The 24,221-nt window shown below is 34.6% G+C and overlaps 5 protein-coding genes across 10 annotated transcripts; 1 reads left to right on the forward strand and 4 right to left on the reverse strand.

Moving 5' to 3' along the window:
- The first annotated feature begins 18 nt into the window (after positions 1 to 18).
- Positions 19 to 1,829, forward strand: AT5G57370 (U4/U6.U5 small nuclear ribonucleoprotein). The gene is made up of 2 exons (NM_125120.3): positions 143 to 889; positions 1,561 to 1,829. The coding sequence occupies exon 1, from the start codon at positions 220 to 222 to the stop codon at positions 877 to 879; it is 660 nt and encodes a 219-aa protein (NP_568856.1). The 5' UTR covers positions 143 to 219; the 3' UTR covers positions 880 to 889; positions 1,561 to 1,829.
- Positions 1,804 to 4,913, reverse strand: VIN3 (Fibronectin type III domain-containing protein; the record flags this gene model as incomplete). Of its 2 annotated transcripts, NM_125121.3 has the most annotated exons (5): positions 4,684 to 4,913; positions 4,157 to 4,223; positions 3,328 to 3,877; positions 2,936 to 3,240; positions 1,804 to 2,872 (listed from the first exon to the last, which is right to left on the reverse strand). In NM_125121.3, exons 1-5 carry the CDS (start codon positions 4,696 to 4,698, stop codon positions 1,947 to 1,949), a joined length of 1,863 nt encoding a protein of 620 aa, NP_200548.2. In that variant the 5' UTR covers positions 4,699 to 4,913. The 2 variants fall into 2 exon arrangements, with proteins under 2 accessions (NP_200548.2, NP_001332646.1); NM_001345260.1 differs by lacking the exon at positions 4,684 to 4,913 and having other exon boundaries at positions 1,947 to 2,872; positions 4,157 to 4,274.
- A 3,484-nt stretch (positions 4,914 to 8,397) lies between these two features.
- Positions 8,398 to 12,112, reverse strand: AIL5 (AINTEGUMENTA-like 5). 2 transcript variants are annotated; one of them, NM_125122.4, is made up of 9 exons: positions 11,621 to 12,112; positions 10,838 to 11,237; positions 10,621 to 10,703; positions 10,384 to 10,392; positions 10,153 to 10,241; positions 9,989 to 10,062; positions 9,837 to 9,887; positions 9,663 to 9,739; positions 8,398 to 9,535 (listed from the first exon to the last, which is right to left on the reverse strand). In NM_125122.4, exons 1-9 carry the CDS (start codon positions 11,844 to 11,846, stop codon positions 8,868 to 8,870), a joined length of 1,677 nt encoding a protein of 558 aa, NP_200549.2. In that variant the 5' UTR covers positions 11,847 to 12,112; the 3' UTR covers positions 8,398 to 8,867. The 2 variants fall into 2 exon arrangements, with proteins under 2 accessions (NP_200549.2, NP_001331405.1); NM_001345261.1 differs by lacking the exon at positions 11,621 to 12,112 and having other exon boundaries at positions 8,509 to 9,535; positions 10,838 to 11,314.
- Positions 12,113 to 17,393: 5,281 nt separating this feature from the next.
- Positions 17,394 to 18,888, reverse strand: AT5G57400 (uncharacterized protein). 2 transcript variants are annotated; one of them, NM_125123.5, is made up of 2 exons: positions 18,285 to 18,888; positions 17,394 to 17,841 (listed from the first exon to the last, which is right to left on the reverse strand). In NM_125123.5, the coding sequence occupies exons 1-2, from the start codon at positions 18,784 to 18,786 to the stop codon at positions 17,648 to 17,650; spliced, it is 696 nt and encodes a 231-aa protein (NP_200550.5). In that variant the 5' UTR covers positions 18,787 to 18,888; the 3' UTR covers positions 17,394 to 17,647. The 2 variants fall into 2 exon arrangements, with proteins under 2 accessions (NP_200550.5, NP_001318819.1); NM_001345262.1 differs by having other exon boundaries at positions 17,394 to 17,879; positions 18,285 to 18,866.
- An 834-nt stretch (positions 18,889 to 19,722) lies between these two features.
- Positions 19,723 to 23,314, reverse strand: AT5G57410 (Afadin/alpha-actinin-binding protein). 3 transcript variants are annotated; one of them, NM_001203631.1, is made up of 16 exons: positions 23,018 to 23,292; positions 22,906 to 22,931; positions 22,708 to 22,819; positions 22,537 to 22,634; positions 22,268 to 22,364; positions 22,102 to 22,191; positions 21,944 to 22,006; positions 21,788 to 21,862; positions 21,648 to 21,713; positions 21,494 to 21,571; positions 21,301 to 21,405; positions 21,133 to 21,210; positions 20,921 to 21,040; positions 20,735 to 20,778; positions 20,628 to 20,655; positions 19,723 to 19,822 (listed from the first exon to the last, which is right to left on the reverse strand). In NM_001203631.1, exons 1-16 carry the CDS (start codon positions 23,048 to 23,050, stop codon positions 19,760 to 19,762), a joined length of 1,176 nt encoding a protein of 391 aa, NP_001190560.1. In that variant the 5' UTR covers positions 23,051 to 23,292; the 3' UTR covers positions 19,723 to 19,759. The 3 variants fall into 3 exon arrangements, with proteins under 3 accessions (NP_001190560.1, NP_568857.1, NP_001032089.1); NM_125124.4 differs by lacking the exon at positions 19,723 to 19,822 and adding an exon at positions 20,158 to 20,519 and having other exon boundaries at positions 23,018 to 23,314; NM_001037012.2 differs by lacking the exon at positions 19,723 to 19,822 and adding an exon at positions 20,305 to 20,519 and having other exon boundaries at positions 22,902 to 22,931; positions 23,018 to 23,227.
- Positions 23,315 to 24,221: the final 907 nt, after the last annotated feature.

The raw sequence follows: 24,221 nt of genomic DNA on the forward strand, positions 1-24,221 counted from the left end.
TGGACCACTATTTTCATTTCCAATTTCATACTTTTAGTTCGGAGACAAAATGAGATTATTATTATTTTTCCATTGAGTATGATGAATATAAGAAAATTGGAAAAATAGAGGATAAAACCCCAAATTTTCATTTTAATAGAAAAAATTGGGGAAGAAAATTTACAGTGTTGAAATTGGTTAAACCCTGACACTAGCACCTTCCTCAGTCGCATCACCACCATGTCAGAGCGCGACCGCCGCGAACGAGAGAGGGATAAGGACCGTGAACCAGACCGTGATAGACGCCGAGGTAGAGACGACCGTGACCGTGACCGTGATCGAGACCGGGAAAGAGATAGAGAGCGCGACCGTGACCGAGGGCTTAGAAACAAAAAATCCCGATCTCGTACTCCAGACCACCACGCTCGTGCTCGCCACGTGCGCTCTCCGGAGAGGTATCGCTCTCGTTCCCGCTCGATTGACCGTGACCGGGACCGGGACCGTCAACGACACCACAGGCGCAGGTCTCCTTCTCCAGATGCTCCGTCGCGAAAACGGCCTCGCCAGGGTTCAGTAGACGATGAGAAAGAAAGGAATCGCAAAAGAGTAGTGACTGATTCCGTTGACGAGAATGCGTCTACTATTACTAAGAAGAAGGATAAACAACCAAGTGATGCTGCTGATAATGGCGGAGGCGAAGATGAAGAAGGAATGGATGTGAATGAGATTGAGATGATGAAGATGTTAGGGATTCCTACTGGATTTGATTCCACAAAAGGCAAACCAGTTGCTGGTGCTGATGTTAGTGGTATTAGAGCTGTAACTAAGCGTCAGCCAAGACAGTACATGAACCGTCGCGGTGGATTTAACCGTCCTCTACCGGCCGAGCGTAATCGCTAGTCTTCTCAAGGTTAGGCTTTCCACTAAGCTTCCCAAGTTTTTGTTCTATCAATTGGAAGATAGGTTTAGCTCCTATGTGTAGTATGATTAAATTAGATAGGACTTAGTTCTTAGACTTGTTGGCTGCATTAGAAAATGAACTCATCAGCATCTTTTCAGATAATGGATTCTAAGTACTCATCAGGTTCAGCATTTTGCTTTCTCTATATTACTCACTTGTTTTGCTTCTCAATCTAGTTCACTGGTGGTTGTTTAGTTAGATCTATACCAGAGATCTTTGTTTCAGGTGATATCCTCACAAGCTCTATATACAGATAGTTCACTCGGTTAGTTTTGTTATCTGCATGAAGAACTATTTTAGTTAATCCAGAGGAAATGGAACCAGTCTTGTGTTTTTTAGTTTTCTTGCCTTGGCACATTTGAATCTGCATCTTACAAGATCAAGTTGTGCGAGTTACTGCGTAAAACCGATCATTCCACCTATGTGCTGGTATTTACCAATAGGTCTCAACTCTCAACAGCTGAATTTAGAATTTACTTGCCCTTGGATCATTTACTCTGATGAGATTAAGCAGTTTCGGTTTTTCTGATTATTAACTAGAATCTTTCGTGTCTCTGCATCCAGTTTTTGTTTTCGCATTGATCGATTTCTGCTCACCAACCTTTGAATATATCTTGCAGGTCCCTCTAACGCTGTCTTGAACACTAGTCAAAAAGATGAGGGCTAGAGCTGCATTTCCCAGATAGTAGTTACTAGTTACTCCAATTCTTCCCCAGACTCTGTTCTGATGTCTTATAGAGAACAAACTTGTACTCTCTGAATTTGGTTGGAAACAACTCGTGAGTTATTTCTTTTTCGAGATTTAAAAATGTTAATGTTTGTGTGTAATCTCCCGGCTCTAACTGTCAGACTATGGTTCATTTGAAATCAGGCTTATTCATTTTTGAGTTTTTCACTAAGCATCAGAAAGAAATTGGAAATGCGTACTTACATAATTTCATTCCAAAATTATCGTTATGGTTTACAATATCAAGCGAGTTAATAAATAGACCGATTTCAAAAGCTTTTAATGCCAAAGCTTGAGGCAGATCCCAGCAGGTACTACACCATTTGTCGATGATCTCTTACTCAGTATACTTTCTGAGAATGTATCCACAAGCTGTTGTCCCAAAGAAGACAGATCCTCCATAAACGTCTCAACAAAGATCTTCACAACTCTTACTTCTCGGTGAGTAGCTCTTAAGCTATACCATGTCAAGAACCTTTCCCTAAAACTCTTGTCTATATGTCCTTCTTCCTCTAAACATCTAATCGTCTTAACAATATGACCCAAGTCTTTATCTCCTACTCCATTTGCGGCATTATTGATCTCAGGTTTCTCGTTCAAGGATACTGTTCTTGATTTGAATCTTTTATTCCCTCCTTGCTTTCCTTTATAAATATCTCTCTTGCAGGGTGTTACAAGCAAGTCTCTTCCATCTATCTTGTTTGCTTTCCTCTTTACAAGCCTCTCTTCTTCAAGCTCAGATTCTACTTCTCCTGCACTACAGTGTTCAGTGTTGTCCTTGTCACCATTTCCTTTGCTGCAGCTTTTATTGACATTATTAGATTCATCTTCTGGTAAAGATGGATTACTACAAAGACCACTGCTTGAGTTTGTCAAAGGGCTTTGCTGGTCCCCAGCTTCATCTCCATCATCCTTCAACGTTGTGAACCGAAGCTCAGACTCATCTAAGTCACCTTCCTCGTTAAAGGAAACCACTCTGAGACAGAACTCGGTGTCGGGTTCAAGTCCTTGGATGGCAGACGTCGTCTCAGGTAGATAAACAACACAATTCCCCTGAGACGAGCATTCTTCGTCCTTCGACTTTCGACAAAACAACCTGAAACCTGTGATCTTGTTTTGTGTAGAAGAAGACGGCTCCTCGGAGTCTACTCTCACAGTGACTGATCTTGCTTGAATCTCTTCTACTCTCACGGTCATCTTGTCACCTAACAGGAACTAAAGTCAACATCTTCGGTTTTAAAACCAAAGTAATGTATGAACACACTAACCTTGTCCTGAAACAGATTCTGATGGTGAGACCACTTTGTCCAGAGCTTCCATTGCCTGAGAACACAGCTTCTGGACATGCACACCCGAAGAAAGTCTATTGACGATGCCTCGAGCCATCTTCATGGCCCAACCCGACAACGGACCCACATCACCTTCGAGCTTCTTCACCGCCTCATCCATAAGTTCCAACAGATTCCGATACTTCGTGGTACCTCTCAACAGCTTCTGTCCTAAAGAAAGACGATAACAAAGTACATCCACACGCCGCGTCTCTTTCGCCACCTTCACTTGTTTTCTCCAGCATCTGTAAGCACTCGCATACACACACATTACATTACATTCTCTTTTCATTGTAGTATATCCATAGATTTCAATATCTAAAGATCCTTACCCGAGCAAGTCATTATCTTTACCGCAATACGCGCAATAAAACCTACCATCAAGATCATCACTCCCAATCCCATACCTATCTTGCTTCAAACCACATTCCAAATGACAAGACGATCCACAAGCATCACAAGTAAGCCATAAACTAGGATCCTTATTATCATCAAACTTTTGACAGATGCAGCAAGAACACCTTCTGCAAAACGTATCATCGCATCCAAGCGCAGCTCTACAAGCTAAATTCTCACAGCAAATGATGTAACCGATCATCTTCTTCTCCTTCTTCCTCGAGTTTCTACGGTCAGAACAAGAGGTCTCTCCAAGAGGACGAGACACAAGATTCAGAAGATTCTCTATGAGCTTTGGTTTGTTAAGACCAGTGTACTTCCTTTCTTTACCCATCTCAGCACATATGATCTTCATGATCTCATTTCTGCTCCATGAATTCAAAAGCTCCGAAGCTTCTTCAGGCTGGTTAGACAATGCGTGGATCAATTCTCTCCTTTCACTTACATTCAAAACGTTTGGTTTACAAGTCTCAATGCATTCATTATCTGCACCATAAAAGACCAATCCTTTAGCCCTAGATTCTCCTCAAGATAAAAAGGAGAGGATCACAGATTCTGACTCTTTTTGGGGTAAAAATGATCAAAAGTATAAAACTTTGAATGAATCTCAACAACCCAGAAACGAAATATCAACAATGACGACGAATCCAATGCGAGAAATAAAACGTTTGTTGATATTGTGTAAAAACGTCGTCGTGTTAACGACCTAAAACGCATGAAACTAGGAACAGTGAGAGAGACGTTCACGTCGAGAAAATATCGTACCTTCAAACGAAGAAGAATCCATGTTCTCTGGACCCACATTACCATCGAAACGCCAGATCTTTGAGAGCTGCCGAGATCCGATTTCACACAAAAGGTTCAATTATGTCAAAGTTAAAGCAAGAACCAAAAAAAATAAACCATCACAACAATCTGACAATAACACTTAAGTACAGACAAAAAAAAAATTCTCAAAGATGTAACACTTACGATGATGAAGAACACAAGATCGAAAAAAAAATTCAGATTTTATCGATTTTCATTTTGAAGTTATAATCTTTAAACAACCAAAGAGAAACCCATGAAATACACTTTGTAAGAACCTATATTTGTAACTATTAGACAAAAGATTCGAGGATGACTCAGTCTTAAGAACAAACCATTGAGAATTTTCTTTAATTAAAATAAACAAATACTCAGAGAGTAAATATATATGCAAAATTAGAATTGGTTGTTGTTCACCGAATGAGAAGCCTTCAAAAAAAAACAGCATACAAAGAATATTTATATAAAAAAAAAACGCTGTTTACCGAAGCAGCTTGCATTTTTTTTTTGTTTGTCGTTCTTCGTGTTCTTCGTTTTTTTTCTCTTGATTTTTTTTTTTGCTAGGTTTATTTTAGAGATCTTTTATGGGGATTTAGTGAAAAAGGAAAAGATGTTTCTGTGATGGATGGTTCTTCTCTCTCTCTCTCTCCTTTTGTTTTTTCTAGATGTTTCTAAGGAGGAAACCCTCTGATGGATGAAACTTCTGCTCTGATGAGAGCTTTTTTTTTTAAAGTTCTTTAGAATTTTGGTTTTGTGTATTTTTTAATATTAAAAAAAACGTTGGAAATATCTTCACGTGCTTTGGAAGATATTATATACGCAAATGCTTTGATTTGACCTGTAACCAATGCTGGACTTATTGTATATACCTTTTCTAGGATGTCGCTTATGACTCACTACTATATGTTCGAAATATTACGATATGTAAAATCATTTTTATTTACTATCATAAATTTTATAAATCTTTTTATTGAATTTAATAGTTTGTTTATATACAAGTTTTTTTTTTTTTTTTTTGAAAATATTATTTTTTCTTTTATAAGAAGAGGGGAGAAGAGATTATGATAATGTTGATATGGTGTATGAACTATCGTGTACAAACTTCGAGTAAGTCTTAAACAACAAAGTTATTAGTTTATAATTTCAGAATTCTGAGTTTAGATTTTGTGACAAGGGTTTTTAGTTTTTGTGAAGTTTACAAAATGCAGATCTCTTAAAAACTTTCACATATTTTTGTTTTGCATCATCTACGTTAATTTGTGATGATTAGTAGTATTTTATTAACAAAGTTAAACATCTAGTATTAGTTCAAATTTTCAAAATCCACAAAACGTTAACAATAAAAGAAGGTTAATATTCTATATATAGATTATCATATGAAAATGAGAAGTTCCGTTAGATTAAATTATGTTTTCTAAACCAACTGATGTAAAAGATTTTCTTAAATAACTGATTACTTTAGTTCATCTTTTTTTGTTTTTTGGACATCTTTAAATCGAGTAGACTCGATCTATAGTCAATGGATTTTTTAGGTGAAAGTTTACTAGAGGGGATAACGCTTAATGGATTCAAATTTGGGTGGAGAAAACGGAGTCAAGTAAACTTAATTCATCTTTAAAATTTAGTTCATCTACAAATACTTTAATAGTACAGTTTAGTAATACAACTTGTACTAGACAAGTACTAATATAGCCATTAACAATTTTAGTTTGCCCATGAAGACGGTCGGTCCAGATACCAAAAAAAGCGATTTGCCAAAAGTTTTTTTTTTGAATTAGCATCCCATGTAAAGAATTTCTTCGACTAATTCTTTTGGGACGAGTGACTTTTTGCCAAAAGAAAATTAAGAATCCACATTCGATTAAAAATTATGTTAGAATTCATGAACGAGTGATTATGACAAAGATACATGCAATAATTGTAACTTAATTTTGTAATAGAATTCCATAAACATTCACATGATATATCTTAACCCAAGTTATTTCAGGTTAGTAAGTTGTATTGTGGATCAAAAGAGGATTTGACTAAAATGTGCAAAATGAGCATTATCATGTAAAGAGACGGGACAGGGTGAGAAGGGGTGGTGGAGGTAGGGCTAAACCAGTTAAAAGTCCGCATATTTTTAGTTTTGACATGTTCGATCTAAGTTTTTCCAACTGAATAATTAGAGTGTTTGGAGTTAGGGTTTAGATCATAATTTATTGTTTAGATATAAAAACAAAAAATCATCAAATGAGGAAGAAGAACAATGCTATTACATGGTAAAAACGTAAAAATCCATATGAAGTTTGTAACATATATAACATATTCAATGAAAGGTTCTAATATTGTATCGTTGGCCTTCGTGGTATAAGAAACAAATAAACTGCGCTAGAGCAAATAAGTTAGAGAAAGTTCACTTGCAGTGGCATTTGAAAACAATTGGAAGAGAGAAATGTGCTAACACTTGGACATGAAGAGAACATGAACGAAAAGGAAATCATGAAAAAGGTTAAATGTTAGTTACTAAACATTATGGATGCAATTATGGTTTTTCAAAAGTGTTTTATGACCAACTAATTGTATATTCGATCTTGATAATAATTTGTGTGGTCTCGTAAAAATGTGATGAACATTTATGATGATTGATTATTGGGCTAGTGTAAATCAAGAAACGGGCGTTCTATCACGTTGATTATTTCAGTAATCTGCAGAAAATAGTATACTCGTACACACACACACACTCAACGAAGGCAAGATATGAAGATTTGTGTTTATCGATTTAGCCCATTGAAATGAACAATAAAGGGAGAATATAAGAGAGACATCTATAATACTTATTAGGCTACGTAGATGTTGTCAATTAATTAACTACTTTGGATATATGATTACTTCTTTAGGCGGCTAATCGATATTTAATGGACCTATTATGTTCTTTTCCTTGACATGGTAATCAATTTATACCGCAGTTCATTACTGTATTTCTGCATTAATTACCATTGCAAAAGCTAATAACTTTCTTTTTTATAAAAAAAAAAAGCTAATAACTTTGAGTATATATAGTCTTCATATTTTTAACTGTGCTAACAAACAAAATAAAATGTTTCTCTCTCTGTTTTCAGATTTTGACATCTGAAGTTTGTTTTTCCGACCGCAACGACAACAGTTATTGATTCAACCGTATTTGAGCTGTAGTTAATCACATTGACCATATTTCAACAACCACAACCATTTGATGATTTTTTTTTCTGCCAACCACTTGGTAACTAATTTACCAAACATAATGTTTTACCGCAATTTTGTCATCACATAAGCAGAAATAGACAAAGAACTTAAGGACCAGCTCAGTTTGGCATATATCAAAATTGTTGCAATAACAAGCGTAACACTCACAATGCCAAAAGGAACAAAGAAAAACACAAAAGTATATTAACTGTTTATTAAAAGAAAAAGGAAAACACAATGTATGAACAAATACATACACGCACATAACATGTATGTATAGTCATAGATATACTAATAATCACTTTGAGCAGATGGATCTTGTTGTGCATTGCATTGAGAAAAAACAGGCCTACGCTGGCCTTTTTCTTCTAGGGTAGGAAGATTTTCGTTGGTGATGGTCATCGTGGTGCATTGGTTTGACATCTTACGCTAAACTGTTCGTACGATCTTTTGGACACTTTTACATCTACCATTTCTCCTCTGTCAAAAATAAACAAACTTGACCACAAAATATACGATTTATCATCTTACGTAATCCAAACGAATTATCATTTTATCTAATTTTCTTTCTTCTAAAGGCGCCTTTATTTGGATAATATTTCGATGCATAAATGTCAGACAGAAATACAGTTGCAAGTAGTCGTATTCATGCGGCACAGCGGCAGTTGCTAGTCCTATAATAGTAGAAATTTAGATCTAAGAGTATACAAAACCAAGCCTCTAAGAAAGAAAAAAACATTTCGTGAACAAAACAATTTTTTCTTTCGCCTTTGTGTTATTGTGTACAAACGAAAATTTACGAATGTTAGGAAAAAGAGGTCTAATCTTCTAACTGATCATTCTGCGAGCGTATTAGTTTGTGAACGCATCATCCACCGTTCATAAGCGAAGTATTATTCCCTAACCATTTTGTTATCACTGTATATTTGGATGAAATTTGTAACGTAGAAAGAACCAGATGATTATCTCTTTCTCCGATCACGTTGCGAAAAATATTGATGAATGAAAAGTTTACTTCATAAATTATACATGCAGTTCGAGATAATACATTTGCAATATCAGATACAATAGTATCAACATAAAAAAAAAAGATGACGAAAAACACCGTGGAGACGATACTTAAGTTACCGAAGATTGTTTGATTTTCGTTTATTCACATGCAAGCAGTTTCCATCTTCAATCATTCATATTGTCCACACAACAAAAAAAATGAAGAAAAATGAAGAAAAAAGTAAATAAAAGTTCTGGAAAGTAAAAAAGGAACCCATAAGGTCATTAAACAAAGAGTTAGTACTGTCAGATCCAGCAAAATTCGTGGTCAGCAGACAAACGTAAAAGTGAAACACTTAAAAAATATTTTTTTTAAACTACTTAAATAATCTAAGAAGAAAATATCTGATTTCTTCAAACAGAGCCTTATTTTTTTCCTACATATTTATTTTAGTTCTCACTAAGATGTGAATACTCATTCCAACCCAAAAACCGGTGTGTGCAAAACAGAGAGATTTGATTTTGCAGTTTGGTAAGAACTTGAAATGTTGTTATTAATCCAGTTTATGTTTCCACCATACCCTTCGTTACCGTTACTCATTGTAGTTGTCGAGGACAGCGGAATTGCTGAGACCGGGTTCGATGCAGCGGAATGATTGTTATACCCATCAGACCCAACAAAACTACCACCAAAGTTGTTTTCACCTTCCTGCATTACCGGCATTATAGCATAACCAGGAGAAGGGTTATGAAGATCCGACCCAAAGTTTGCTAATGGTCGCATTTCTGCTTTCGGGTTTGCCTGGAATCCAAAGATGTTGGACCAATAATGATCAGCCGGGTCTGGTTTGATTGGTATACCAGTGTGGTAAAAAGTTCCTCCATGGTCATTGACCGGTGTTGCCACATTGAACGTGAGGGACGGTGTGGTTAGAGATGGAGAGTCGGATGGAGAAAGATCAACGGTTTTGTCAGCCGCTGCGGTTGCTGGAGAAGGTTTAGGCATTAGTCCACCCACAGGGAGATTACAGCTAGCAATTGATTTGACATCATATCGACTGATGTCGAAATTGGTGACTGCATTTAGACCGCGGAATTTGATCGCTGCTATATCATAAGCTTCTGCAGCTTCCTCTTGAGTGCCTGAAATTCCGCATCCAAATACTTTTGTGTTAAATCATAATCATAACAATTATTTAGATCAGAATTCATAAAAATATTGATACGGACTCACTAAATGTATTCATAAAAATGTTCAAATGGGACTCACTAAATGTGCCAAGATAAAGGTCTTTGTTGCCTGCAACTCTTCCAATTCGTGCCTGCCATCGACCATGCTGATGATGTCTGCATTATTGCAATAAAGTTGAATCATTTTATTAGGAACATACACATTAATTTAATCATTAAGAATTAAAATCAACTGGTTAGAGAATAAACAAACCTAGTGACGCCTCTGTACATGGAGGCACCCCTAGAGAATCCACTGCTTTTCCTATAATATAAAAAAATGTATTTTGGTTAACAAATAGATTTGATTTTCGTGGAACAACTATGAGAGAAAAAAAACGTATCTATCTCAAATAAAATGATTACCGTCTTAAAGAAGCAACGAACTCTTGTCGAGTCATGTGTTTCATTTCTTCAAGTTCAGATTCGTAATTTGATATCTAATACAAGTATTTAGCCAGATAATGAATCAACTAAAATACAATCCTGACATATTCAGACAGACATACAAAAATGAGAGACAAAATTACCGGGAAATTAGTCGTAGTTGTAGGACCCCAATACTTAAGAGCTGCAAGGTCGTAAGCTCTAGCTGCTTTATCTTCCTTATCATAACCACCTGAACATAACAAACAATTTACTTCATATTAATACAAATTTAAATATAAAGAGAATGATAACGTTTCAGAAGGGAATTAAATACACAAGAAAGAAGAAAGAGATGAAATAAATTGTTTAATAGAGAATTTATTGGAACTCACCTAAATAAACTGCAGAAACAATTAAAAATCATCACAAATTTCAGATCGTCCACGGTTGGGTAATCATTTCACGTCACAGAGACAAAACACAAACATAAAAAAAAAAGCGACGTTAGATTTTGCCATGACCTCTCATAAGTAAAAAAGTGAAAGTAAAAAACATAAATACAATAAGCGCATTATAGTAAACATCAAATGAATCAGTCTAACACGCGCATTTTAAAGACGAAAATGTACCTTGTCTTCCTTTTCTGCTTTGGCCTTCTCTTCGGCAACTATTATCCCATAGATGAGCTTCGTATCTTCCAGTCCATCTATGTCTGTTATATTAATAAAAAAAAATCAATTATAGGTTTTCACAAATTATAAACTCATGCATTTACACATGAGTTTATATGTTACACTATCGTCTAATTAATTATTTAAAGTAAACGAATAATTTGGTTATACGCACCTTGTGACTCCTCTATAAATCGAGGTACGTTGTCCAAAACTCTCTACGTTCTTCTTCGGAGTAGGCGAAGCCTCTGAGACAGCTAGAGGATTCGGTTGTTGTTTATGTACGCTAGAGACCTCCGACGAGTGTCCACCGGAGTAGTTTCCTAGGAAGCTAGCGGCTATTGACTTGAGCTCAGAGTCGTAGATCTCGGCGGCGGACGGAGGATGAAGCGGTGGCTGTAGGTCGGAAGAGAAGACAACGCCGCCAAGAGATTGCACTTGTTGCATTGGTCTTGTTGTCGTCGTTGAGGCTCCTCCGCCGAGGAAGTTCTCAAGTTTAGGACCGCCGGGGTATACGGAAAGAACCGCCGTGGCATCGCTGGGTGAAACTCCCGGTGACCCATCTTGCCGTTCGACTGAAAATTGTTATCGTTTACAAAGGGTATTGAGGTAATTAGTGTTTTACTTTGAAGGAGACAATATCTAGTGAAAGATTCTATAGGGGAAATTAATAGATACTATTTAATTTTATAACTAGATCTTATAGATACAGGATTCACTAGATTTGACTGATTCCAAGTACACCGAATCGAAAAAAATGATATAAGAGAAACAGAAGCAATTAATTAAAAATTGACTACTTACTAAATCTAAAGTAAGCAAAACTTTAATTAAACCAAAAAAGGTAAGGAACTGGTCTAGGTGCAACAGAACACAAAGTTGGTCTGTCCTAATTCATACAAAATTTCAAAAGACAAAAACACTAATAAGTTGAGAGAGAGGGGGAGAGAAAGAAAACCTGGAGAAGTGGAGAAAGCTTGAAAGAGAGAGAGGTGAGAAGGGTGAGGATGATGATGATCTGATGTGGAGGAAGTGAGATTAGGGTTTGAGGAAGAATTGAAGTTGTTGTTATTGTTGGAGAGAGAGAAAGAGAGCCAGTTCTGGTGGGAGGAGGATGAAGAAGAAGGAGACAAAGAAGAATCATAGCTAGAAGAAGAAGAAGATTTGTTGTTATTGTTCTTCATCTTTGGGAATAGGTTTTTTTTTTTCTTTGGGGACTCGTGAAGTCTTTGGATGAGAGAGAGAGAAAGATCTCTGGTGATTTCACGACTTTGGAAATAGTGGAAGGTCTCTCGTCTTTTAACTCCTTCCTCTAGGGTTTGAGAGATAGATAGAGAGAGAAAGAGAGAGGACACGACACAGATATAGAGGTCAAGATGAGAGAGACGAGTGAGGAAATGTATATGAGAGAGAGAACACGAGCGTCGAGACTCTGTAGTCTATATTCCAAGCTAAATAAAATTATTTTGATAATTTTGGTTAGAAAATCACATGCAGAGACTACGTATAATCAATACTAGTATAAAACAATTAGAATGTCGGATGTATATATTTAGCTAATGATAGATCTATATTAACTAGTTTTAGTATTTAACACAAAAAATACTTAAAATTAACATTCGCACATCTTTTGTTCTTCAATTACCACATCTCTTCCACTTAATCTGAAGTTTTTATTCCTTTAAGCTGATAATAAAACATAAGAAAATCAATTTATATCAGTGTTGTCACCAGCTGCTACAAAAAAAAGTCACATATTTACCAAAGAATGTAATGATGAAACTAAATTATTTCTCAAAAAAGTGTGTAAAATGTATAATGAAAATAGTAGAGCAGAGAGAGAGAGGAAGACAGCAAAAGGGCAAGTGGAAGCTTTTGATGGGATGAACTGGGCGGCGACTGATCTCACGTCACTTTCATTTTATTTTTGATTTTTTTATTTCATTGTGTATTTCTGTTTTGTGTTTCTTTCTTGCGACGTGGAAGGACGAACGGTCTACGTATTATAACACATACGGTGAATCTTTTGAACATTTGTTTTTTGTAAGTAAATATATTTATAAATGTCATGCAAGTTGGGAAGCACTTCCGAAATAGAATCCAAATGTTATTATCTTATGTAAATGTAGCATTATTTGCAGAAATTTTTTCTACTTCATAAGATTACCAATACCATGTCAAATTAAACCAGTAATCTTGATTATGGGTCTTATTGTTTACATTTCCTCATTGTTGTCGATGAGGCTTAGCCTCGATCCTAGGCTAATTTTTTAATTAATTGTGGAGTTTATATATATAGAGCTTAATTATTACTACAAAATAGTGCAAGGAAAGTGGAATAATTGGAGATGGTCCAAAAAGGTGACGCGTGTCCCCTCTGTTCTGTATCCAATTATTACAAACTTTGGCCTTCCTCCTACTCTTTTCGTCATTCTTTGACCACTCCAATACCATTTGATATTTTCATCTCCTTTTTAAAAGATTTATATGAGTAATTTTGGTACTTTTTCACTACATTCTACGATTCATAAAAATAAAATTGTTTTTCAAAAAATGAAAAAAGAGAGACAGAACTCGAGCGTCTTGTGGATTCGCTATTCATATGAAAGCTTTGGCGCCAATTTCCATTCTTTTCATCACCATCTGCTTTTTTGGGGTTCTTTTTTTTTGCAATGATGTTGAATTGTTAATAATTCGGTGATACACATATCGAATTTAAGAAAGCATTTTACAATTTTATTATAAATAAACAGAATTCGCCAAATCTAGCTTTTGTCGTGGCAAAACAAAAGGTTGGTCGGTATAAAACAATTGTGTTTCTCGGAATAATTGCTTATGTAATCCTTTGATTAATCTACATTTATGTTACTTCCGTTTCTTTTTTTCCGATAAATACGTATAAGACAATACTTTGCAATGACAATAATTTATTTGATATAAATCTCTAAGTATATTGAAGAAAGTTAATGCACTTTGTTTTACCAAATTTTGAGTGCCACGATGTACTAATGCAGCACTGTACAACACACCAACAAACCAAAACAATGTTTTCTTCCTATTTAGTTGTGGTTTAGCAACATATGCACGTAAATCACGTATAGTTGGTACGTTTTCGAAGCTTTCCGATGCACCGATGAGTATGACCGACAATTTCAGTTGAAACTATAGCGTTTAAAGTTTAGCGTTCAGAGTTTGAGTCAAACGCGTGGGATGAAGAATTGGTGAGATCTGTTAAAACCAGTTTGTAAGCTATTTTAATCACATGTTTGGACCGATAAGAAGAAATATAGACGAGGTTTAATTATGTATGTATGTGGTAATGGCGATTGGCGAGCACATGGTTTGCATGTAAACCGCCCACACGTGTCAGCTACCATGCACACGTGTCATCTGCATGCTGCGTTATCCCATTGTCTATCTCTTCACCCTGCACCATTATCGTGTTTTTACCAATTATAGTATATGCTTCCTTTCAATTATTGTGTTATACGCATCGACATTGTTTTATACACCAAAATGCAAAAACAGTCGTCTATACATGTCTTCTTCTTTTACTTACATATATGTTCTATTATATATAATTTTTTCAAATTGCTTGTTTAAGATGATCATATTGATATAGTAGGAAATATGAATATATCATATGTTGATGGATATATAGGTGAAAATACACTAGATATAAGAATGTAAAATATTAACATCAATTATCTCCTTCTGTTCCAAGATAATTGATGTTTTGGGTTTTGCACAAAAATTAAGAAAAAGTAATTTTTATATTTTTAATTATTTTTTTGGTTAGTTTAATAATATTAATGTTATTTCTCTCCTTTCACTATTGGTTACAAACAAAAATGATAATGATAGTTTTTCAAAACATCAATTTTGATGGAATAAGTAAAAAAACTCAAAACATCAAGTAACTTGGAACAAAGGGAGTAACACTTTAAAAGTTTTTTTAACAAGAAGAAAAGAAAAAAAATTAACACTTTAAACGTATCAACAAAATAAGAAAAAGAAGAAAAAAACAGTTTGAAATGTAAAATATATGCCAGCTTTTAAAGCACGTATTTGGTCTCCAGGTCGCGTCATGGAATTCGTTGTATCACGTGTTAAATAATCGGTAGTCTTTGTTTCCTTATTATCATTTTGTTCTATTACATCATAGTATAATGCTACCTTTTCCACTGAAAGCGGTCGAGGGCAGAGGGCTGGAGTTATTTAATGGAATATGCGGTCAAAGGATGTGAAACCACAAGTTTATTATTATGATTGTTGAACAACAAAACTAATATAAGTTGAACAAGATTCCAAAAAGAGGGTCACGGTGGATGGATCGAAAGTAATGGCATCAAAACCGGAGTGGGTGTAGTGTAGTTTACTTTTGGACTAAGCAACTCACTTATCTACGAATAATTATTATGTAGACAGTAGACTTATCTGTTCTGATTATGGTAAAAAAAAAATGGAATCAATATTTATGTTTAGTATAATGGTCACACACAAAAAGGTACAACAATCCACTTGATTTCCATTTAATGAAATTTATCAAAAGAAACGTAATTTAATTATCTATTTACTCAATAACTCATAACAGGTTTTACACAGATAATCAGAGATGTAAAAATTAAACAGGTATTTAAAATTGAGATTTTGGGTAAGAAAAAACCAAATTGTATAAAAGTAATACTACTTCATAATACATATACTCAAAATGTCAAATGACGACACTATTAGTATGTGCATTTTTATCATATGGTTATATCTCTTTTCTTGTGTTTTTTTTTTGTATTTTGTATTTTTAAAAATTTGTGAAGTTGCGTTTCAGCTTGTGATAGTTTTAGGTAGAGAAATAAAAGATATGTTTTAAAAAGAAACGAGGAGTAATAAAACAAGTAACAAAAGCCGAAAGAGTACTAAAAAGATAAAAAGAAAAGAAGAGTAGAAATTACAAAGAGTTCGGCGCCGAAATATATTTTATTTATTTGACTACCATGCATGTTTTAGATTTCAATAATAATTCATGAAAGTACACTTGCATTTTTGTTAATATATGACACACGAAGGTAACTGATTTAATTTAACCGAGCGATGGAAACATTGTGCCAACCGGTCCAGATTCAAATGCGGGTCTTCGTATAATCGTATCATACAATTTAAAAAGGTCGTCTAAAAACACTAACTGAATAGTGTGAAAAAATACGACTACAGATATAAACAAAACAAAACGAAATAAGAAAACGAATAAATGGGTCGGATTTTGAAAAGCTACATCAAATCATTCCCCACGTTCGCTTTGTCATCCTACTATTTTGTTATAATTGCAAAATTGTGAATTATTGTATGACAATACTATAATACACACAACACGTTCAGTTTTGTCTTTTTTTTTTTTACTCTGAAATATTTTAATAATAAATACGATTTGCTGCTTATTGGACAATGAAATAGGCGTTTGTTTTTTTCTTCTTCTTCATTTTAGTGGGAGCTATCTCAGTCGTTCAAATATGACAATATTTTCGTTGGCTGAAGAATATCCAACGGCTACAATCTCTTGTATGTTTGGTCCAGTGTATCACAGTGCACATGAGCTAATGCAGTTAAGCCCGACGTGGTACTGGTACATCTAATTTATTTCTAACCGCCAACCGGTTTATATTATAAGCTCTTTGCTATTCAGTAACCCAAGTTGATAAAGCTCATGTCTTTTTTTTGTCGAATAATAAGCTTACTAAACATGATTTGTTATGTGGAGATGAAATATTTGGTTTTGGATAACAGATAGGAAATGAATATAGCCAAAAAAATTAATTGGGGGCATTTCATGAAATTTATAGCAAATTAGTATTACGGATTTTATTGATATTTTCATATTTTGACATATATGCCAGTGCCACCTCTATCTCATATTTGGATTGGATCTGCCCAATTGAGTATCTATATGGGCTTGAGATAACTGGCCCAGCAATACAATACCAATAAATTGCAATATCAACGCTGCAACGCTGAAAGATGACTAGTAAACTATTAAGAGACCCACTAAAGATTAAGAACCAACGATCCACTAAAATCAAACTGTCAAAATGACCAACCGAAATATTTAAAATTAATAATAAAAGAATAAAATATAATAAAGATTTAGAAATGTTGATATTTGTCAATTATCTTAATTTAGGAAATTTACTTATATCTTTAAATATATTTTGTGTATTTATGCTTAGAAAACTTAGGTTAATCAATAAAATGTATTTTATTTTTATACAAGAGAATGTAACTTGTGTCTTCTACAAGACTACAACATACACCTACAAGCTGCTAATCTATGGTTTGATTGGTAAACAAAATGGAGTAAAAGTAAGAGAGAGAAAAGCTGAAAAGAGAAGAAACCAAAAGTTTGTGTGCTAGTAAAAAATTACTCTGTTTTTATTGTATTAGTTGAAATATTTTTCTTTTTCTTTCAACTTGATTGAAAATTGAAATACACAAAGCATAAGTGAGAGTAACTAATAAATTACGCCACAATGTTTACTCTAATTGGTACTACCAAATCACCCGTATCTATTTGCTGTCTAATCAGAAAAGATGACCGCAGAATGATATAACATTCATGGTTTGATGATTGAAACCCATTTTCAAACAAAACAAAAATTGATTTGATGATCGATCCACGATATTTTAGAAACAATGATTTACGTTCATTCCATAATTCCCATTTCCCAAAGATGAATGCCAATGTTGAAAAATAATTTTGCCATTTCTTCATTCAAAATAAAATACAATCATGAAACTACACCTAATAGTACTATTCTGTAGAATTTAATAAAAATGTTATTTATAATTTCAAACTTGATAGATAAAAATTAAATAAGGCAGAAGAATATGAAATGTTTATCCAATATTCGGATAACTTTAGATTTAGTCAAATTCTGATACTAATTTTTGATTTGCTTCCTGTTGCTAACTATTAATCTGGTACAAAACAATCATTTTAGAAAAGATTGTTTCTTGAATTCCGAGATGGAGAACCCCTAAACCATTGCCGTGGTGACGCCTTTATCAATCTCCGATCTTTCGAGGAAGACGACGAAGAAGAAGATGAGCTCGACCTGTAGTCATTAAACCCCTCGAATCTCTCCAAGTCATCACAAGAATTTGAATTACCGTCACGAGCATTATTATTATCTGATGGATCATACGTGCGAATGTGTATATAAGAGATGCTACATATATATAAACAATGTTCTTAAAAAAAATTAAAAAATAACTAAAGAATCACATTGATTATACTGGTAACTATAGCTTAGATTATGGTTTGCATAATGACAAAATGATTACATAATCTTTTACCAATCACACCATTTCTACGATATATTGTTCATTGACTATGCAAGATTAATGACAAAAATCTAGATACTTCTGCAATTTCTATATGTGACTCACAATAGACGCAACTTTTTTAATGACTCCGTTATTCATTCCGAATTTTACTTTTCACATTCCTTCATTTCATAGTGTAATCAATCAAAATCTAAATTAATCATACCAACTATTATAGGTTAGACTTGACCTCTCTATCTATCTTGTGAAATCTCCAATAGATAAACGTAACGTTTTAAATTAGTTACCTTTATTAAGCATGCTTTGGCTCGACCATCTAGAGAAATATCTCTTTCGAAGATTCTTCCATCTCCAAAGCTTAATATTCGCCGGAAATAGAGAATGTTTATTAGAATTTCCGACGACTGAGACTGAGGGTTCAGGGAAACCAAGGCTGAGAAACGCCGGAGGAGGAGTAATCGGACGAACGTTTTCTTCCGGCGGAGGGTTGATCGGTGTTCCCGGCTGCATCTCCCACTTAAAAGGAACTCCTTCATTGAGACTACGATGATGATAGTAATAGAACAATCTAGAAGAAACTCCCACCGATGAGCTTCTTGAGATCTCTGATTCTCTCTTGCATAGATCATTCTCCATTAACAATAATGAAGCTTTTGGTATTGGAGTTATGTTATCGTATTCTTGATTCATGGTGATGTTCGTTTGAGAGAAGAGAAAGAGAGAAGATTCGTGAGTTATGGAGACGATGTATAGTGCAAATATGTGTATGTGTATATATATTTTATACATGGAAAGAGAGAGATTCTTGCCCGGGAAATTGGGTGTAAGAATGGATATAATTGATTTAATGGTTAGAAGAGTTGACTATGTGAATCTTAGACGCATAATGTGTTGTGTAATACATGTTTTGATAATAATGTCTTGTTCATAGTATTATATAATAATTAAAGGGTTTGACTTTATATTGTACATACAAACTTTATTTCTCTCGTTATAATTAAATTATGATAATACATCAAAATTTATCCAAAATAGTTTTTAGTTTAATGATTTCATCGATTTAGTTGATGGATAAGATCGATTTATATTTAGTGCAGATTTGGTTGATACCGCATTTATGTAGCGAATCCGATATTTATTCTAAACTACGATTATTTTCCAAAAGAAGAAATAAACCATAACCGTCTAAACATTCATTGTATGTACACACCAAGAAAATATTTATGTAATCTGCTATACAAAGATAGTTTTAAAAATGTTATTTTTGGAATTAGCCAAAGAATATTTGTTTCGTGATTCGGTTGCCTATTGATTTTTCTAGGTTGAACCGGGTTATCTGTAAAACGATGTCTAAAACTAATTATTGGAACATGTTAAAAAAGCTATGTGTTCTTGTCATTTAAAAACATTCATAGTGGCCAACTACAATCCCTATTTGTTAGATCTATTTCTTGATCATTGTAACCGAATTATTTAGAGTACATAAAAACTAAAACAAGGGTGGTTTCATCGATTTAGTCGGAGGATTAGACTCATTTTCGTTTGTAATGCACATATGATTGTTGCCATTGGCAACTACGATTAAAGAAACTTAATTATCCAACATAAGAAATATATCATACCTATTAAGAAACTGTATATGTTTTTGGTTTATAAAGAAAGCTTTTAGTTTTTTGAAAATTTCCAACGAAAATATTATATTTCCTTTATATAGATGTAGCTAGATATTAAAATCTATGTTTACTTTAAAATGAAGCACACGTTAGTACAGTCTTAAGGACGGGGCTGATTTCATATGCGCATGTGATGAGGCATTGTCCAATCCCTTAAGAGACGCCAAACTTTGCGTACTCCTCAATTTCATTTCGTTTAGTTCTTTACTTTAACCCATTTGTATGAATCATCGCACTAATCACGCAATTACCACACTCAAACCCCGCTTTTACGAATACATCGCATTAAGTCTATTTTAATGAGAACACCTATTCTACTTTTACTGTTTGTTGGTCGGTAAAAGTTGATTTCCTTGTAAAAAAGTAAATACGACTTGACCAAATCAGACACCCCCTAGTATCTATCATTCAGAGTTATGAAATTGAGGAAGTTCAGTAAAAGAAGTCCATAACTCACTTCAATTGTATTGGACCGACCTAAGCAATCAAATCATGAAATGGTTTTCAAAGTGATTTGATTAGTTTGGTTGGAACTTGGAACAATGAACATGGTGATCTCTATGACTTACTGTATGATTACTAATTTCATACTTATACTAGACATGATAATGTAATTGAGACTACGAACCTTGAATTTTTGGCGTTAGACAACCATATAATAAGATTATGATATCCCAAAAGGATAAAAGATCTCTGATTTGTCACAACTAAAAGTTGAATATACATCACTTAGATATCCAAGGAGAGTTTTGGTGGTAGTGAATACAGTACTACGACTACATTTTGCGACAAGTCTCTTTTAGCAACTTGGATCCACTGATTTTGAGCTCCTAGACATTTTCATACTCCCTGTAGAGATACATTATATAAATACAGATCAAGCAAGAGACATTACTAATCTTTTTACAAAGAAAAAACGTACAGGAGTAATTAAGGAAGAGGAATCTATAAGTATACCTCAGCTGCCAACGAAGCTACAGATTCCCTGCAACAAGTTTCGCCACTGTTAATTGTTTTGCATGATCATCTTTGTTTAAGCCAAATCAAAGAATATAAAGTGATACCTTCGCTGCTCTGATTTTGGGAGATGTTTCGACATTATGGACTCCTGCAATAGAATTTCTCTTGTCAGTTTCTCAACAGAAATCAAAAGATATTTCCAATAAGTGTAGTGTTTCTCCCAAAACATAATAACGTAGAGAGGAAAAGAGTCTCTGAGCCATTAGTAAAGAAAAATGAGAAAAGAGGACCTGTTCTTGGATTATGCTTCTTGCCTCGACAAGCTGAGCTTCGAGTTCAAGCTCTCTCTCTGTTGCTTCAGATGTAACAGATGCTCTTTTAGGTGCATCTTGTAACTGGACCATGCTTTCCTTTATTTTTATGTCCAAACAGCAAAAATAAGTTAACCACGGATACAAAATGTACTTTGTTCTGTAAATGCAAAATGTTGTTAAGAAAAAACCTTTATGGAAGCCATCTTAGTACGCAAACTTTCTTCTATTTGACCTCTAGCCATCCGGTAAGGTAGATCAAACACGTCCTGTGTAATGACTAGTTAGTTAGATTCGGGGGCAATCCATTATATAAGATTATAAAGAAGAACCATTCAGTGATCTAAGCTTATGCATACCGTCTTCCCACCCAGTGGAGATTGTGAAGGATCAGCCTCACGTTTCTCACTTCCAGCCAATGTAGCTGACCCATTTGGAGCATTTAAGAAATCACGCATATCTGTCTGCAACAAAACCAAAGATAAAAACTTTTCTTATGAATAAACCATGTTAAGTTGCTTACGTTAAGCTTAGTATGGAAATAGAGCGTACCTGCATGGATCGAAGTAATGCTCTTAGACTAGTGTTCTCAGCCATCAATTCTTGATTTTTCGCTTCGTACGCATCCACCTGCAGGGAGGGAATTAGTAAGTAATGCCCTTTTGAAACTCAGCACAACGTTATTGATATGTAGTTAGATGCTTACTATCTTTTTATAGAAGTCGGTATCAGTCTTCTTGCCATTCCAGGTACCACGTTGCCTCCCTTCTTTCTAGTATATACATCAGATAATCAGTCAAATAGAAAATCCCTTGAGTGCAAAAAACCAAGAAGCTGGTAAAGAACCTGTAGCAAATTCATAATCTCCATTCCAGATCTTGATTCTTTCTTTTTCTCCATTAACACTTGATTCAGCCGTTCCTACAAGAGAAACAAAGCGTTCAAAATGCAGAATTAAACAGGATGCAGAAAAGCTAGTTTCACGAGAAAAAGATACAAAACCTGCAACTTAATGTAATCCTTCTCCTTTTTCTTCATTTCGTGTATCTGTTGAGCCTTCACTTGCTATTCAGAAATAAAAGAAGAAATGCAGAGAATCCATCATCAGTACAATTTCCTCTAAGATAAAGTAGTTAATCCAAGAGCAAACACAATCAGACCTGGTTACCAATCACCATCCTTTGGAATTCATCCCTCTCCTGCTGTAACTTTTCAATCTGAGACTTCAAAGCTGCAGTGTTTTTGGCTTCCTGTCAACACAGTGAATTCATAATCAAACAAGAGCCTAAGCGAAAACAATTTCAGCTGAAACTTTATAGGACTCACGGTTCTGGTAATTGTTGCAATTTCTCTGTCCTTCTGTTGGAGTAGCGCTTCAAGCCTCTCAACTTTAGCTTCAAGTCTAGCTATATCCGATTGCTGTCTACACACAGTAAGGGAAATGCACATAAACCACAAGGAAACATTCTTCCGCAAAATCAAAGTAGATAAAACTGCTACAATCTCCAGACCAATACTAATCCTCAAAGAACAATTTCAATTAACCACAATGCAATGCAAAGCAAATTGAAAGAAGGAAGAAAAACAAAATTCACCTCTGTCTCAGCTCATTAGCAGATTCTCTAAACTCTATATCACGTTGTCGCTGCTGCAGCAACGAGTACATACAATTGCAGGTCCTTGATATAGAAACCTAAATCAAACAAAAACCCTAATTAAAACCCCAAAACATCCAAACAATTTCAGCATCAATAATAAGAACCTACAGGATCATTCGAAAAGAGATCGAGCGAGGCGGGAAATCCAAATGTAACCATCGTCTGATTCAAATACTTCGTACAATGCTCCAAGTTATCCTCATTCGCAAATGTGTAATCCCTTCTCAATCAAAAAAACAAAAATTCCAATCAGTACTCATTGGAGATTTTAAAGTAAACCCTAGGGGGATTAAGAAGAAAACTAACCCTGCTGACGCAGATTGAGATAAAACCTGTGAAGAAGAAACCATAGAATCAGTCAATGGAGCTTGAAATTGAAATTCGATGAGGAAAACAAATCGGAAAACAGTAATCTTACTTTGAGATCGTATTCAGCATCATTCGCCGGCATTTTCGAAACGGCGATGAGAGCTTCCACCTCCGGCGAAAACGGCGGCGTGAGCAAACGATGAAACAGAGAATCAATTCACAGGAACAGATCTAATCTAAGCAGAGAGAGAGAGAGAGCGAAAACAAATTCAAAAATCAAAAATATCTGAAACGGAATGTTTCTGGAGAAGAGCGAAAATAAAAGTTTTTAAAACCTTTTTCACTTTGCTTTTTATTTCAGTAATAATAATCAAAAGGATTTGTTTTTGTGATAATGAGCTTTAAGGAAATGATCCTGTGAAGAGACACCTACTGGCTTCAGTGCTCCTCCACGTGATTTTGACGCGCCAACTGTTTAGGCTTTAAGAGAAGGAAGAATGTGGGCCCATACTGTTTTAATTGGGCCTATTAAGGCTTTATTGAGCTGATGTGTAAGGCCTGTTTAGACTTGTGCTAATGTTGGATGAGCATGACAAAATGATTATCATTGTTTGGTTAGAAACAGACCAAAACAGCGGGTAAGTGTTTGATTGTTATTTAAATTTTGATTATTATCGGGGAGTGGAATAAGCAAACATTAACGTATGTCTGTAGAATCGAAAAAAAACAAAAATCGAGACAAATTAATTAGATGATTAAATATAACATGTAGACGTAGTAATGTGTTAAACTATAGTCCTAAATTGAGATCTATGAAACCGAGGTAAGTTTTAAATATTTCCATGCCTCCATGTCGGATCTTCGAGTCTTCTAATTCGAATCCCGAGTTGAAATTTAAATGTATAGAGTAAATTATTGTTTGCTTCAAACTTAAGAAAATATGCTTCTTGTGCTTCGTTTTATGTCTTCTTGGGTTTGCTTTAGCTTATTCACCTATTGCTTGTTGGATCCACCGTTAATTTTTCATTTAATAGTCCATATGAAAATCAACATTTTAGCATAAAATTACAATTTTAGGCACAGTTATTTGACTCATACATGATTTACCTATACATTTGGTCACTCAACTTAATTATTTGCGATTTTAAAATCGTGTATAATGTTTTAAAATGACTTGAATTGGAATCAACTAATTTTAGGTAGCTCGAACAAACTTGTTATTTATTTATTTTCAGATAAGTTCCGTACACCAAAATCTATAACCGAAAAGACTTTGGATTATATTGTATGAGTTTAGAGTGCAATTCTTCTTT

This window comes from Arabidopsis thaliana, chromosome 5 (assembly GCF_000001735.4).
Source record: "Arabidopsis thaliana chromosome 5, partial sequence".
NCBI lineage: Eukaryota > Viridiplantae > Streptophyta > Magnoliopsida > Brassicales > Brassicaceae > Arabidopsis > Arabidopsis thaliana.